The sequence below is a fragment of the Solea solea genome, chromosome 5 (genome assembly GCF_958295425.1).
Source record: "Solea solea chromosome 5, fSolSol10.1, whole genome shotgun sequence".
NCBI lineage: Eukaryota > Metazoa > Chordata > Actinopteri > Pleuronectiformes > Soleidae > Solea > Solea solea.
Genome location: NC_081138.1, coordinates 4,537,555 through 4,551,893, shown reverse-complemented (window position 1 = coordinate 4,551,893; position 14,339 = coordinate 4,537,555). Strand labels below are relative to the sequence as shown.

General features: G+C 43.5%; 1 protein-coding gene across 2 annotated transcripts in view; it reads right to left on the bottom strand.

Moving 5' to 3' along the window:
• cbfa2t3 (CBFA2/RUNX1 partner transcriptional co-repressor 3) overlaps positions 1-8,975 on the bottom strand; it is a 44,726-nt gene extending 35,751 nt beyond the window's left edge. The window contains exon 1 of one of the 2 annotated variants that reach the window (XM_058629303.1): positions 8,291-8,975. In XM_058629303.1, the coding sequence (XP_058485286.1) occupies positions 8,291-8,492 (202 nt within the window). In that variant the 5' untranslated portion in view covers positions 8,493-8,975. The remainder of the gene's footprint in view (positions 1-8,290) is intronic. The other variant, XM_058629304.1, reaches the window with a different exon arrangement.
• Between the last annotated feature and the right edge of the window lie 5,364 nt (positions 8,976-14,339).

Below are 14,339 nucleotides of genomic sequence, written 5' to 3'. Positions count from 1 at the left end.
CACTCCAGTGTAACATGATGAACAGCCACACAGGAGAGGGGAAACCCGTGGAAACCCCCAGTGCTCTGCGTGGCCTGGGAGAAGGAATGACTTCAGGTGCAGGTGCTGCACTAACCATGCACTGTAAAAAATAAAGAAAAAAGACAAACTTACAAACTGTTTCAAAAGTGAATTCAAACTGAAATGAGCGAGCGCAGAGTGTCGCTTATAACTTCCACTTCTGGCAAGTTGTCACCAGACTTTTTAAGGGAACGTCAGTGATTCAAACCGATGTTATTGATCGGAAATGTTTACATTGTCTTTTAGTAGTTGTTTCAGTCGTTAGTCCCAAGAGATTTAACAAGAAAAAGGCATTGAAATGTTCTTTAAACATGTTAAAGAAATAATCTAAAGATATATTTAGATCTTTAGACCTATCTCTAAATTCTGACTTTTTTCTTCGATTCTGACTTTAAACTTAGAATTGTGAAATTTTGTTCCCAAAATTGTGACTTTAATCTCAGAATTCTGACTTTAATCTCTAATGTGGCCCTAATACTCTTCCGTAACTTGATGATTTTACTCCCCTAATGTAAAAAAAACAATCCCTACTCTGATGTGGTGGGAGAGTGTAAAACATCTAGATCTAAGTCTCAAAATTGTGACTTTAATTTTAGAATTCTGACTCTTTTTTTTCCAGAATTGTGACTTTTTGTTCTCAAAATTGTAACTTTAATCTCAGAATTCTGAATTTAATCTCTAATGTGGCCCTAATACTCTTCTGTAACTTGATTTTACTCCCCTATCGTAAAAAAGCAATCCCTACTCTCATGTGGTGGGAGTGTCTAAAACATCTAGATCTAAATCTCAAAATTGTGACTTTGTGACTTTTTTCTCAGAATTCAGACTTTAATCTTAGAATTCTGACTTTTTGTTAAAAAATTCTGACTTTAATTTCAGAATTCTGACTTTTCCCCCCCCAGAATTGTGAGTTTAATCTCAGAATTCTGACTTTTTTTCTCACAATTGTGACTTTAATGTCAGAATTCTGACTTTAATCTCAGAATTCTGACTTTAATCTCAGAATTCTGACTTTAATCTCTAATGTGGCCCTAATACTCTTCCGTTACTTGATGATTTTACTTCCCTAAAGTAAAAAACCCAATCCCTACTCTGATGTGGTGGGTGTGTGTGGTAGAACATCTAGACTAGAAATAGTCCAGCTCGCTTCTTGAAAACCAGGAAGTGACACATTTATTTATTTATTTATTTATTTATTTATTTATTCCTTTGTCAACCATTCTCTTTTTTTTAATTGTGGCCGTATACAATGCACATACTAAATTAGATTCATAAACTAAACAGCCGAACAGGCCATTACAGGTGTAATGGCACACACAGTGTGCTGTGGTGGAAGTACAGTTGTCAAGGAGATGGATGGAGTGTTAATGAAATTCAATCGCCATATTTCTCTCTGTCTCCTCAGACTTATGGCCTTAGGTGGCTCTGTGTGTATGCAGCATTGAGTGTGTGTGTATCCTTAGTATCTTACTGTATCGGCAGCTTATTTGTGTCTTGTGCAGACTACTGAAAAGGGGAAGAGGTGTGTGTGTGTGTGTGTGTGTGGGCATGTGTGGCCTTGAGTGACAGAAAGGTTGGCGATGGGGGTTGCATCCTAAGAAAGGATTCCTGTCAAGGTGACAGCTCTGAGATTGACAGGATGCTATTCTCCTCGGGAACGGCGTCAGTCAGCCTGTCACCGTCTCGGCGCGGCAGCCCCTCACTCCTCTTAATTTGGCCTTTTGTCGAGCGGTCACTGGGTTAGCGCTGACACTCCATGTGGCCGGCCTGATAAACTGCACAATGAGACACACGAGGTGGGAACTCGCCTCGATGAACTTCAAGTGCCATAATGGCGTGTTTTCGATGGAATTAATGATGAAAACAGCTTTGTCTCAGCTCTTTTGATCACCTCCATTCTCTGGACTGAGCATCTTCTGGATGGTTGAACACTCTCTGTGGCACATGAGCCAGGCTCGGGTCTTTGTGCCGCGTGTTTGTCTGTGTCAGAGTAAACGCAGGAGGGAAAGTTTGCGGCGTTTCCTCTCCTCGCACAATGTAAATCCTTTTCCTATAGTGGCAGTCACAGGCTAGTGTGTTGAAAGGAGATAAGGCCCTGAGTCGAGTGAAAGGAACCGCGAGACCCATTGTGTCCCCCCGCGCTCTTCTCAATTCTCCCGTCCTCTCGTCTCTCGTGTGCACTGAGCAGACAACACGCACACCAATGAAAGACACCAGTGTAGTCATCGTGAAAGGGGAAAGAGGGCATCTCACTCAATCAAAATAAAAAAGGCACTGTAATGCTGATTTAAGCGCTGATAGATAAAGTTGGGTTGCGAAATGTGTCTCTGAGTCATGCCCATCCATTCTTTAACCTATTTTTTTATATATATATATATATATATAACATGTCTGTGCTGTGTGTCCTCAAGTGACTCCATCTAATCTGAAGGAGGAGGAGACATTCTATCTGCCACTGGACAGCAAATTGTCACATGATGTGAAGACGTTTCACATTTTTACATTCGGATCCATTTGGATCCGGATCGGGATTGTGGTTTGGTTTTCCCTGTGTCTGCATGAGAGTGTGAGATGGGTTGCAGGTGTGCATGCCTGATTGAACAACATGTGTGGCTCCTGGGAGCTGATTAGTCCTGCACAGGAGGCCTGATCGTCCCAGCTGTACTTGGACTTCCTTGAACCAGACTGCCATCAGACATTTTGAACTTAAAAATGGTTAGTTTAGTGTGTTGCTGGCGGTTTCTTGGGATTTGGGTTCGGCAAATTAGGTTTTTGTGGCTTGTCCAGGACTATTTTTGGTGGTAATCCTGATTCAGATTGTTGCTGTTGACTACGCCTGGTCCTCAGCGAGTTCAAATCCTCAGCAAGCCATTAAAGACGAGCTAGGCTTAGCTCCATCCTGGTAGGTTGGACGACTCTTTATTGCTTAGTTTTTAGCACCTTTTTAAAATAATTTGGATCTATTTGTGTGTGATGCATTATTGTTGGTCGGTTAATCTTATTGTGTCGCAATAGATTAAACTTGTTGTAACTTGTGACCTATTACCATCTTACATAAGCATGACAAAAAGCTCAGATATACACATCTGAACTTGTTAAATGGGACGTCCTATGTTATAACCTTTATGTAACTCAGTGAGATTATAAATCTCTTTTGTGTCCTGGCCAATAAAACTACTCAAGCATACAGCTTAATAAAATAAACATACAAATATACACAAAATATGACATCATGTTTCATTTAAATTGCCTCCAAATCTGTAATCTGGATCAGATCCGGATGAAACTTAGTTTTATGGTTAAGTTTTTTTCATATTTAAATTTCCTATTTTGTTATCAGTGGGTAGATTCTTGTCTAAATACAGAAATCACAGCAAATTCAGATTGATTTGTCGGAAAGTGTAGACAGGGAGTTGCTAACTGAAGGACAAACTTGCATAAAAACCCACGTCTACGAAAACATAACCTCCTCGGTTTGAGGTAATTATACAAACATGATGGGAATTCAAAATGAAATCTTTGGAAAGAATAACGTCCTTTTCAAATGCTAAACTTCCAAGGTCAAAAACGAAAAAAAAACAACCTGCACTTTTAAAAAAGTTATTTTTCCTTTTTCAAATACTGAAACATGCTAGTTTTCAAATGCGTTGAGACAGAGAAATGGATATAAAAGAGTGTCCCTCGACGCTTTCATCCCAGTGAAGAGGTTTCATCTTTAACTGTCATACCAACACATACTCCTTGATTGTTTCAGACGCTCTTGTGCTTCCTCCAACTTCATCAAATCCATCCTTTATCAAAACCAAGATGAAGCATTGCAGATATAGATTCAAATCAGAAGGATAAAGTGATGACTGAAACCTTTTGACGAGAAGTCATGTGACTCAATACATTCTGTCAAACGTTATTTATCAAAAGTGTTGAGTGACAAAGTAAACTGCACTGCACTGGGAGCAGAACAAAACAAGCAACGGATTCCGTGATTGGCAAATCACGGACTCAGACTAGATTTACCAAGAGCTAGTCTGCACAGCAACGTTAACACAGTAAATATTTTACATTACACTAGAAGGGTAGACTCCAGATTTGAATGTTAGTCACAAAGACTAACATTTCAAATAGACGTCTTCAGGGCCCGAAATATCACCAATCCTAGCAAGTCTGCTTCAGATCGGACCAGGATTTGCGAAGTTGTAGCAGTTTGTTTTTTTTGTTCGCAAAAATATAACTTTGCATTGTTGCCGTGGCTACACCGTTAAACGATTTGTCGTCATATTCAGCAGGCATCGCCTACCATGTATTTTGAGTGTTTCCACCAATTTTTAGTTTGATACGATAATCGAAACCGAAATTGGATGTCACCACCAGGAGGCGCTGTTTTGTACTGTTCTTTTTTCTTTTCTTTTTCTTCAGCCATCATCAATCATAGCAAGTTTGGTTGGGATCAGACCTTCCATCGTTAAGGTCTAAGAGTTTCGTTGTCTGCGGCGAAACATCAGAGTTTTCCCTGAGAAGACGTCTGAGGATACCGCACGTCTGAAACGAAATCCTCTACGGCTCTTTCCAAGCGATCGATTTTACAGGATTTAAAGTGCGCAGTGACCTCTGACAGGTTGAATCCAGCATGAGTCCTGTTCATTTTTGGCTGCATGTAAGGCTGCCAACATGGCGGTTCATAAAAATAACAATAAAACTATGTTTTGGATGCCACTGGCAACCAGAATATGATAGCTAACTATGTGCATGCCTTCTAAATCCAATGTCACGTTCAGTTTTTGGTCTTTGCAGTCATTAGATCACTTGTCTGCAGGTGCAAGGACGATTACGATATGTCTTCGCTGCATACAGTGCGCGCAGTATCACAGCTGACCCACACGAGTGCAAACTGACAGAGGAGGGAAGTGGCACCTGATTACGCCGAGTGTTGACTCAAGAACAGGATATGCAGCCGGAGCACAGAGGGAAATGGACAGTGAAAAGTCATCAGTGTGCACAGGTGAAAGCGTCCCCACGTGCTCACATGAGAGAGTCACCGCTCTGCTTGTGTGTGTGTGTGTGTGTGTGTGCGCACAGACAGTTGGTGGTGCTGGCACTGGAGATAGCGAGTTGAGGGGGGATGAGGCACTGTATCAAGTTGTGAACATCTGTTCCTCGTAGAAACCACAAAGCTGGTGCTGAGGAAATAGAGAGAATAACTGCTCTCTTTCTCTCTCTTCACACATCTCTCACTTTTTTTGCATTTATTATTTACTCCGTGTTTTTGCAGGTTTTCTCTCTCAGCGTCCCCACACCCCCCATTCTCCGTGACCTCTATTATAGTTAATTTGCTTCCACTTGTTCCAGAGATGCAGTGACGCCATCATTTTATCAATAAACAAAAAAAAAAAAAAGTGGACTTATTTGTGAATTTTAAATCTTCACGATTGCAGCAAGGCTGTGAAATCTCATTGTGCAACATTGGCGCTGCTGCTCTGGCTTTAGTGACTGCTGAGACACAGTGACACAGCAACACTCTTTGACAGAGATAACGAGACGAGCATGTCCATTAACGGGCAAATGGGTGCACGTTAACGTGCAAATAAGTGCTTTTGCACCCGAAATGTACAAAATTCAACAGTGCAAATGGTCAAACGCTGTATTAAGGAGTCAATGAGATCCATAAAGTGACAAAGTTTGGTTTTATCACAGGTGTCATGGCTCTTTCTGTGACAGAAAGCCGTAAAGCCCAGCCAATTCATTGCTCGAGAGGATTAGGATTAGGAATGGGCGCACGAAAATTATGAAGTCTATGATACAGCAGACATGAGCCAACGCTTTGTTAGGGACTCGCTGCACCTTCTCCATCAAAGTCCCTTGATTTAGTCCTCGCTCTTTTTTCTTCCTCTCTCTCGATCTCAGTCATTGCCTTCCTTCCTCTATCTGGGCCCGCTGTGAGGATATGTTAGTGCTGGGTGGCAGTTCCTTATTTCCTTATTGTAGTGTGTGTGTGTGTGTGTGTGTGTGTGCTGTGTGCGCCTGATAAGACCCAGGGAGAAGAGCCAGCGTGCCGACATATTCTTGCCACCGCGGTTATCGCCCGTCGCAGCTGTGCCTGAGCTCTGCGACATCTGCTCCCTCACAGGAAGCCTATGCTGCAGCTCACAACACCTCACACACACACACACACACACACACACACACATAAACACTGCTTCTACTGCTGGACTCACACAGCCTCCCTCACACACACACACACACACATGCGGCTACATCAGGTGAACTACTTGAGACAAAGAGCAGTGTTTACATTTCACATCCAACACATTTTGATTTCTCCTGTGTGTGTGTGTGTGTGTGTGTGTGTGTGAGATGACTGGGCTGAAGCACCAACGGCAGAGTTCTACCGGGTTTTTTTTATTTTTTTATCACAGAATTACAGGGGGGGATGCTTATGACTAAGCCTAATTATAGAGGCCTTATCACTGCGACGTTCACAAAGCTCATTACAGCCAAGAGACGGCAGACGCTGCAGGTAATTCACTATGTCGGGTATTAGTGCTCGCTCTGGCTTACACTTTCTACATATTTAGAGTCTATAAAATTAGGCCTTTAATGTCTGTTTCTTAATGCATCTCTCTCCCTCTCCCCCAAACACTTTGCTGATTTAAGAGCAGCTATTTATTTTTTTACCTAAAGGCAATACTTCACTGTTCACTGTGAATCAATTACTTTTTTTTCCTTCCTTTTTTTGTCAAAAAAATGCAAAAATGCTCCTATAATGTTTGCCCCCGTTACTCACAGGGATGCACCCAAGAGTGGAGGTGAACAGTGAAACTCTAAAGACTATTTGTGCTCCCTGCAGCAGTATGGGGAAGCCCAGAGGAAGACGCCCCCCCCCCCCGACAACATCACCTCCCTATTCCAGCCGACTGACCCAATGCCCAGAACACATACAGTATTTCCTTTTCCTTTACAGCCCCGTGGGAAAAGCCGGGGCTTGTTAACAATGACAAGTTACAAGTTTGTTCGTACTTGACAGATACTTAAACAACCGTAAGACACGATGAAGGGATCACAGTGAAGATCGTTTTAAAAGAGTGAAAACTTGAAACATGGCATAAAAAGTTGAAAGCGGAACTTTGCAAAGCTCTACGGAAGTTCCCCCCCTACTGGTTGGGAGTACATGTCTTTACGACGCGACCGTAAAACATTCGTCCATCCATTGTCTACCGCTTTATCTTCACTGTTGTAAAAAGCTGACGCTCCCTAACCTCCCTCCCTCTCCTCTCCGGAAAATCCGATGTTTACTCGCGTGTGGTTCCTAAAATAAAACTATCGCTGCCTCAGTCTTATAGCGAGACATCGCGAGACCTCCTGATTCTGAGGACTCGGTGGAAGCTCGGTGGCCCTGATCTTGCGAGGCTAGTTTCCTGCTGGATCCGCCCAATCAAGGATGACATTTAGAAAGCGAAAACTGGAATGTGCATTATCTTTAAAATGGTTTTCAAAACATCCTCTCTCACTCTTGGTGTTTTCAAATCCAACTTTAAAGTCTCGTGTTTTCAATCTCGCGTTTAATCCCGACGCCGTCCGATCACATGTTGACATTGTTACTTGCACTCTGCTCCGCCCTTTGACTTAAATCATGTTTGCGTCACTAATGGCAGGTTTTATTTGCACTTGGCAGCTAATGTACAAACTATGATAACGAAGGGGATGATGTTATGGGGAAAAAAACAAAAAAACACGGTAATTTTAATCCCATTATAATCTCACAGTCTGGTCTCGACACAGTGAACGTCTTTGTCGTTTTTAAGACAGAAAATATTCAATCAGTGCTCTGGCAAACAGTCCAGGGATCATATCGCATGTAATACTTAAGGTAAAGTTTTTTTAAGAAATGAAATGACGAGCTATTTTATATAGAATAGAGTTCCATTTACTCCAATGTCTTTAAATTTCATCATTTTGGCGTCCAACCAGTGATGTATGGTGTGTTTTAAATTTAAACTTGTCTTTCTACTTCTGAGCGCCTATAAGGGTCGTCCTAACCTTGAAACCCTTCTTTCCAGTTATTAAATAACAGCTCTGCCAGCAACATGTAGAAGCCTCTGATAGCATACGGCGCTAAGTCAACACAAACTGATTATCTGTCAATCACTCCCACTTAATGAGCAGACCTGACAGCGGCGGGACCTCCATCACTCATCAAGGGGAACAAACTGCCAAAAGATTTCAGCGAGCTCCCTACCTTCACTGCGGTGGTAGTGGCTGCCGGTTGCCAGGTTGGGATCGCGGCTTCCAGGCTGGAGTCTGTGGGCGGCGTGCTTGCCCCGCGTCTCCCGGAGGCTGATGAGCGCGACGGTGGGCACGCAGGGAGCGAAGGCTGAGGCGGAGGTCCCACCTCTCAGCTCTGCGTTCCTCTGGCGCTCCAAATGGATGTCAGAGGACATGTTTGAACCTTGGAACGACCGCGGCTGAGGTCGAAACTTGTGTGCGGTGAGGTTACGTCGGTGGTCCAGGTGGGGTCCTCAGTTTCCCATGTTCTCCACTTTGCCTTTGAAAACCTCACCAGATGATCAGATGACCATCCTGGACAAGAACTTGGCTGCAGTTACGGCTTCAAAAATATTCAAGAAATGACAAACAGCCAAGTGTTGCTTCCTCTTTCATCCTTTCATGACCTCACCAGAGAGTGTGACAATGAATGGCCGTATTATCCCTGGATTCTTCTGGTATTTTGTCTTAGTTCGTCAATACTCGGACGTTGTCTTCAGGCTCGGGTCTCCTTCGCGTGAACCCTTCTTCCTTGCGCATCTTCCTTCCCTTCTTCTGTTTGTTGCTCTCTCAGCTGCTCTTCTCTCCTTCCCCGGCAGCTTGTGTGAGACAATCAAGAGTGTATGTGTGTGTGTGTGTGTGTGTGAGTAAGTAAGTGTGTCTCAGCGGCAGGTCAGCTTGCCTCGTGGCTCTGGCTGAGGGGCTGTGCTCTCATCTGAACCCTCCTCCTGCCTCTGCAGCTCAAAGGAGAAGTGTGTGTTTGTATGTTACAGTTTGTGTGTGTGTGTGTGTGTGTGAGTATGTTGTAGCCCTTGGGGAGGCCAGGCTGCAGTGTTGACTGTGGTGATAGCAGCAGGCAGCAAGACCTGGGCCTCTGCTGTCAGGAACCAGCTGTGTCTGCAGCCACCAGCCAATCTTCCCCGCTTACATCCTCTGTCATGAGTCAACCCACCCCCCTACCCCCCCTCACCCCCAACTCTCTCCTTCTGTGCACCTTGCCCAGTAGCCATAATAATGTCCTTATCTCTTGCCATACCCCCAAACTTTTTCTTTTCTGATTGTCAAACCAATAACTCTATAGGCTTTATAGTCAACGGTGAAACACGGAGTAGTGTTTATAGATTAAACTTCGCATATGGATGTTTGTGTTAGCATCATATATACTTTAAAGCTGCAGTAAGTTTGTTATTATTCCGCTTCTGTTCAGTCCTTTCGGCGCATTTCCTCTACTCGCCTCGGCGCGGTTAGGTTGCATCTCCACTACAATAAAAAGAGCGTAGTCATCAACTGCGGTGACTTTGTTTTATATGCCGGTGGAAATACACCATTTGTGAACAGGCATAGTGTAAAATGCTGTGTCTTTCATCTGTCAAGCAAAACTATCAGACCTGACCAAGGGAGCGTTTGTGTTTTAAACTCCCGTCAAACTTTTGAGCGGTTGAATTCAACCTTTCACAGCCAATTTTTGTGCGGTTGCGTCTCTGTGTTTACGGTCAAACTCCACCCCGTCTGCCATCGTCTCGCTTTACTAGCACACTGTTGCTTTTGCGTACGTCTTTCTTGGCGTAAATCAAATCACTTCCTGTGTGCAGCGCGAGATCTAAACGCTGGGAAATACAGAGAGAGCATGTGGAGCTGATAGACTCAATCCGCATTGTGTCAACTCTTTTTTTTTTATTACTTAAACAAACAGACTCATGGGAAGTATGTTCAATTCCTGCCAATAAACCCTCCTAATTATTACACTCTGGATTACACCTTGAAATGACACTAAATTCCTTTGTCATACATAATTAAAACAAATTGGAATTTCCAGGGAGGAAACATTTTGAAACTCAGCGCAGTCGTTTTGCTTCACATTCACACCTACGGTCAATTTAGAGCAGTGGTCTCAAAGTTGCGGCCCGGGGGCCACATGTGGCCCTCCAATCCATTTCATGTGGCCCTCCGAAACAATATCAAGTTGTAACGGGTCATTTCTATATGTTTTTATTTTTAAATTAATATATTAATTTTGCATCATAAATATGTTTTTTTTTTTATTGTTGTGTATTAAAACAAGCACTTATATTTTGAAATGATCCAATCCAATCCAATTTTATTTGTAAGGAACTTTAAAACAAACACAGTGGACCACAAGTGTTGTACAAGACGATTTATCTGAGAATCAGCTCTCACTCCACCATGAAAAAGTGGAATACTGCCACTTTATTAGGTACACCTGCTCCACTGCTTGTTAACAACGCAAATATCTGGTGAACTTCAAACACTTCATCACACAATCACCTCTAGTTGTCCCCTCCAAAAAAGTCAGTAAAGTGTAAATAAACACTCATTCACTCATCTTTGACCGCTTAATTCTCCATATGAGTGTCGCGGGAAGGAAATTCTCTTTTTGAGTCTCACGTTGTGGTTTTAGCTCGTAGATGTTTGTTCTGCTGCCAGTTTGATCAAAGATCATGCGATTGAACCTTTCTGACGCGATCTGACTCACATGGCACAACACCACGTCGGCGCCAGCGAGCCAATCGTCTATAAATAGAGAGATGGTGACGCCTGATATGGGTTTGAAAAAAAAACAAAAACATATGGTGAACACATTGCTGTCACATTGGGAATCAAAGATTCAAAATAGACTCATCAACGTAGTCGACAGTGACCATCACCTCCTTAACCTTTAACCCCTCAGGTCTCATTAACCTCAGAGTGGCCAAGGGTATGTGACACACACACACATGCGCACACAGCCACTTATTTTTGTTGGTTCAAGTAGTGTGCTGATGAGAGAAGTGAGAGGGGATGTGAGTACACAGATGTGCCAAGTGCCTGGCTGAAACCAGCTCACAGATGGTCATCAGCAGAGAGGAAGTGAGAGAAAGCCATGCCGCTCTCTCTGACAGCGCGCGGTGGGGGCAGGGTGCATCTATATAAACCTACAGCGTGTGCAGCAGCACACAACATAGGGTGTTTTTTCTATTTCGGCACATAACGCGGAGGGATTTCCCCAATTCAAATCGTCAAATGTCGCTATATTGGGCAAAATGCACTCTGCGATATTGCCATGGGATGAAGTTGACGGGGGTTGAGCGTGACTGGGAACGCGTCAGGTGGTGTGCGGCACGTGGAGTGTGGGTTTGCCTCGTGCTGTGTAAAAAGAGGAGGCATAACTGTGGGGAAAATGATGACAAACTCTTATGAGATTTATTGAACCCTGAATTTAGATTGGAGCCAATTAGTCAATTATCATTCAATTATCTTTATTTTATCATCATATACGTGGTTTACACACACACACACACACTCTCTGTGTTACCTGTTATAGAAGCCTTTGCTCCTTTGCCCCCCTCTCCCCTCAGATGCTGGCAGGTATAAAATGAGTTTTTTGGGGGAGAGAGAGAGAGAGATAATGATTCCTCCATAATCACCAGAGGCCAGCTCTGGTTCTGGCAGGTGCTATCACAGCAGCGACCCAGTGGTGCCTTCTCCCCTGAGATAAGGTCATTGGGATGACGGGGAGGGAGGAGCAGGGGAGAGCGAGAATGTGCGTTGCAGGCGAGCTGCTAGCCTCGCCTTATCTCCCCCCGGCGGCTGTGGCAACTGGCTCCCAGATGCGGCGGGGCCGGAGCCGCCGTGTCAGAGAGATCCCTCTATCAGCGCGACGCAGGCAGCCCTCGCCAAATACAAACCCAGCAGGAGGACAGACTGGGGACTTCATTACATCTTTAAAACTCCAATCAGCGTGCAGGGGAGGGAGTAGGCAAAATAATCGGCAACTTTGTTTGGTAAACAGGGAATTCGTGAAAATCTGCCCAACTTGACAGGGATGTCAGTGTTTGAACGTGATGCAACTTGTTCAGCCGGAGTAAAGTAGCATGTGAAAGTTGGCGCTCGGAGCGGCTGGTGTCTGGGGCCTGAGAAGCAGCCATATGGCGGAGCGTCTTGTCTGCCTGCGCGACACCTGGCCGCCCACTAACTGGCTGAACTCTTCAACTTGGCAGCCCCGTCCTTAAAGCACTCGCGGAGCGGACATGTGCCGCGCGCGTCTAAAGGCTCAGGGAGATTCTGCTTGGAACTGTACAGTGTTACAGATTAACCTGAAAAACACTTGAAACCGAGTGCTTCCATTAGTTGTATTTGCTTATTATCTGGAACGAATGCAGCTCCACTGCTAATTGAATCAAATTAAAGTTGCGATTGCTTAACTATAAAGCAGCTTTCGGGTTTATTTTGCCCACTTCCATGCACTCAATGCCGATTCTTTCTTATTTTGTGGTAGCGCAACCAATTTACTGGACCTGAGAAAACAACAAAACACACATTACCAGACAAATAAGTCAGTTGAGACTGGTTCACCTTCTCTTTCAGCAGCGTTTTTTTTTTTTTTTTTTTAGACTATACACCTGTTTGGCACAGACAGCTTCCCAAAAACCTCCAGATCTTAACAGAACTCTATAAGTTAAACCGTCCCCATCTGTCACCGTCGAGCGCCGCGCAGATGCACGCCGAGCGCCTCCTCTTTCTTATCCTCTGTACGGCAGACTTGGCACTCGTTCAAGAACTGTCAGAGCACACCTGCTAAATTAAGCCCGTTCTCATACGTGCACACACACACACACACACACGACGAGTGTATACTTGAGACACACAAATGGACACACATGTTTTCTTAATTATACAAATAATGTTTAAATTTGATACGGCCGAATTTGATGAAGTCGTGTTATTTATTCTTCATGTGCCAAACACTATGAACTTAAACTATGTGATCTATGGGATGCCCATCTTTCTCGTTGACCCCGCCTCTCCCCCTCTCTTGTGGCTTGTGGCATGCACAGCCGCTCAGCTGCTCTAAATAGGTGCCACTGTGAATTGGAGACAGATGGAAACGAAGGTTCCCTGCAGAGTGGTTCCCCCGCAGCTGTGGTGTGTACCCGGTGCCAGGGAGTGATGACAGCTCAGTAAAGGGGGCACCCAGAGACACAGAAGACAGCGCAACCATCTTTTTTTTCTCCATGCACACACAATTGGAGGCTCGGTGCAGAGGGTTCGCTCCAATACTTGCCTCCAGGAATGTTAGAGTAGACGTTTAAGTGAGGAGACAAGCGATAGACTCGCTACAGCGCCATACATTTCCACCACTCTATAAACAAACAGGTCGCCCAAAGTCATACATCAAACATTAGCCACTGCCCTGCAGCCAAATAATAATAAGAAACCTCCGTAATAATAATAATAACAATAATTGAAACAAAAAAAAATGCAATTAACCAATTCAACCAGGTATAATAAAACATTTTTAATTAACTTGATACGTAAAATAAATACTTAAACATGCACATAAATAGATGAATCGGTGCAAAAAGCCAGTGAATAATATGCTTCCTGCAGGAAGGAAACAATAATCACCACTGGGTGCAGTGATGTTATGTCTGTGTATCATTAACATCAAGCTGTACATGTTCCAATAACTGTATATTAGAGCCTTATGAGCTTTTCTTTCATTTTTTTAAACTTCTCAGGTATTGTCGACTATTTATACGCGTTCATCCAGATGACTGTTTTAAAAGAAAATGCAGTAGAATGGAAAAAAGCCTCAGCTTTTAAACCTGCATTTGTACATTTTTAACTTTTTGCCTGCCTTAAGTTAAAGTATAAATATAAACAACATCCCTTAAATACAGTACATATAATAATATAAAATAAAGTACATGTAACAGCTTATTTTAAGGCTACGAAAATCTTTATTTTAAAGCAATTACATGCTCATGGGTATTCAATTTCTGCCACTAAAGCCTCCTAAATGCTACACATTGGACCTTTAAAATGTGAGATGGTATCACTTAGTGCAGCTTTGACCAAGGCGTGCGTGTGTGTGTGTGTGTGTGTGTGTGCAGTCAGAATATACCTGCAGCTAATTAGCCCTGTCTCGCTGTCTGACATATTGTGCAGGGTCATGTATATTTCATTAGCTGAGGCCTCCTGTAAAGGTCATTGTGGACTTTTCAAATGACGAGACACCTGCT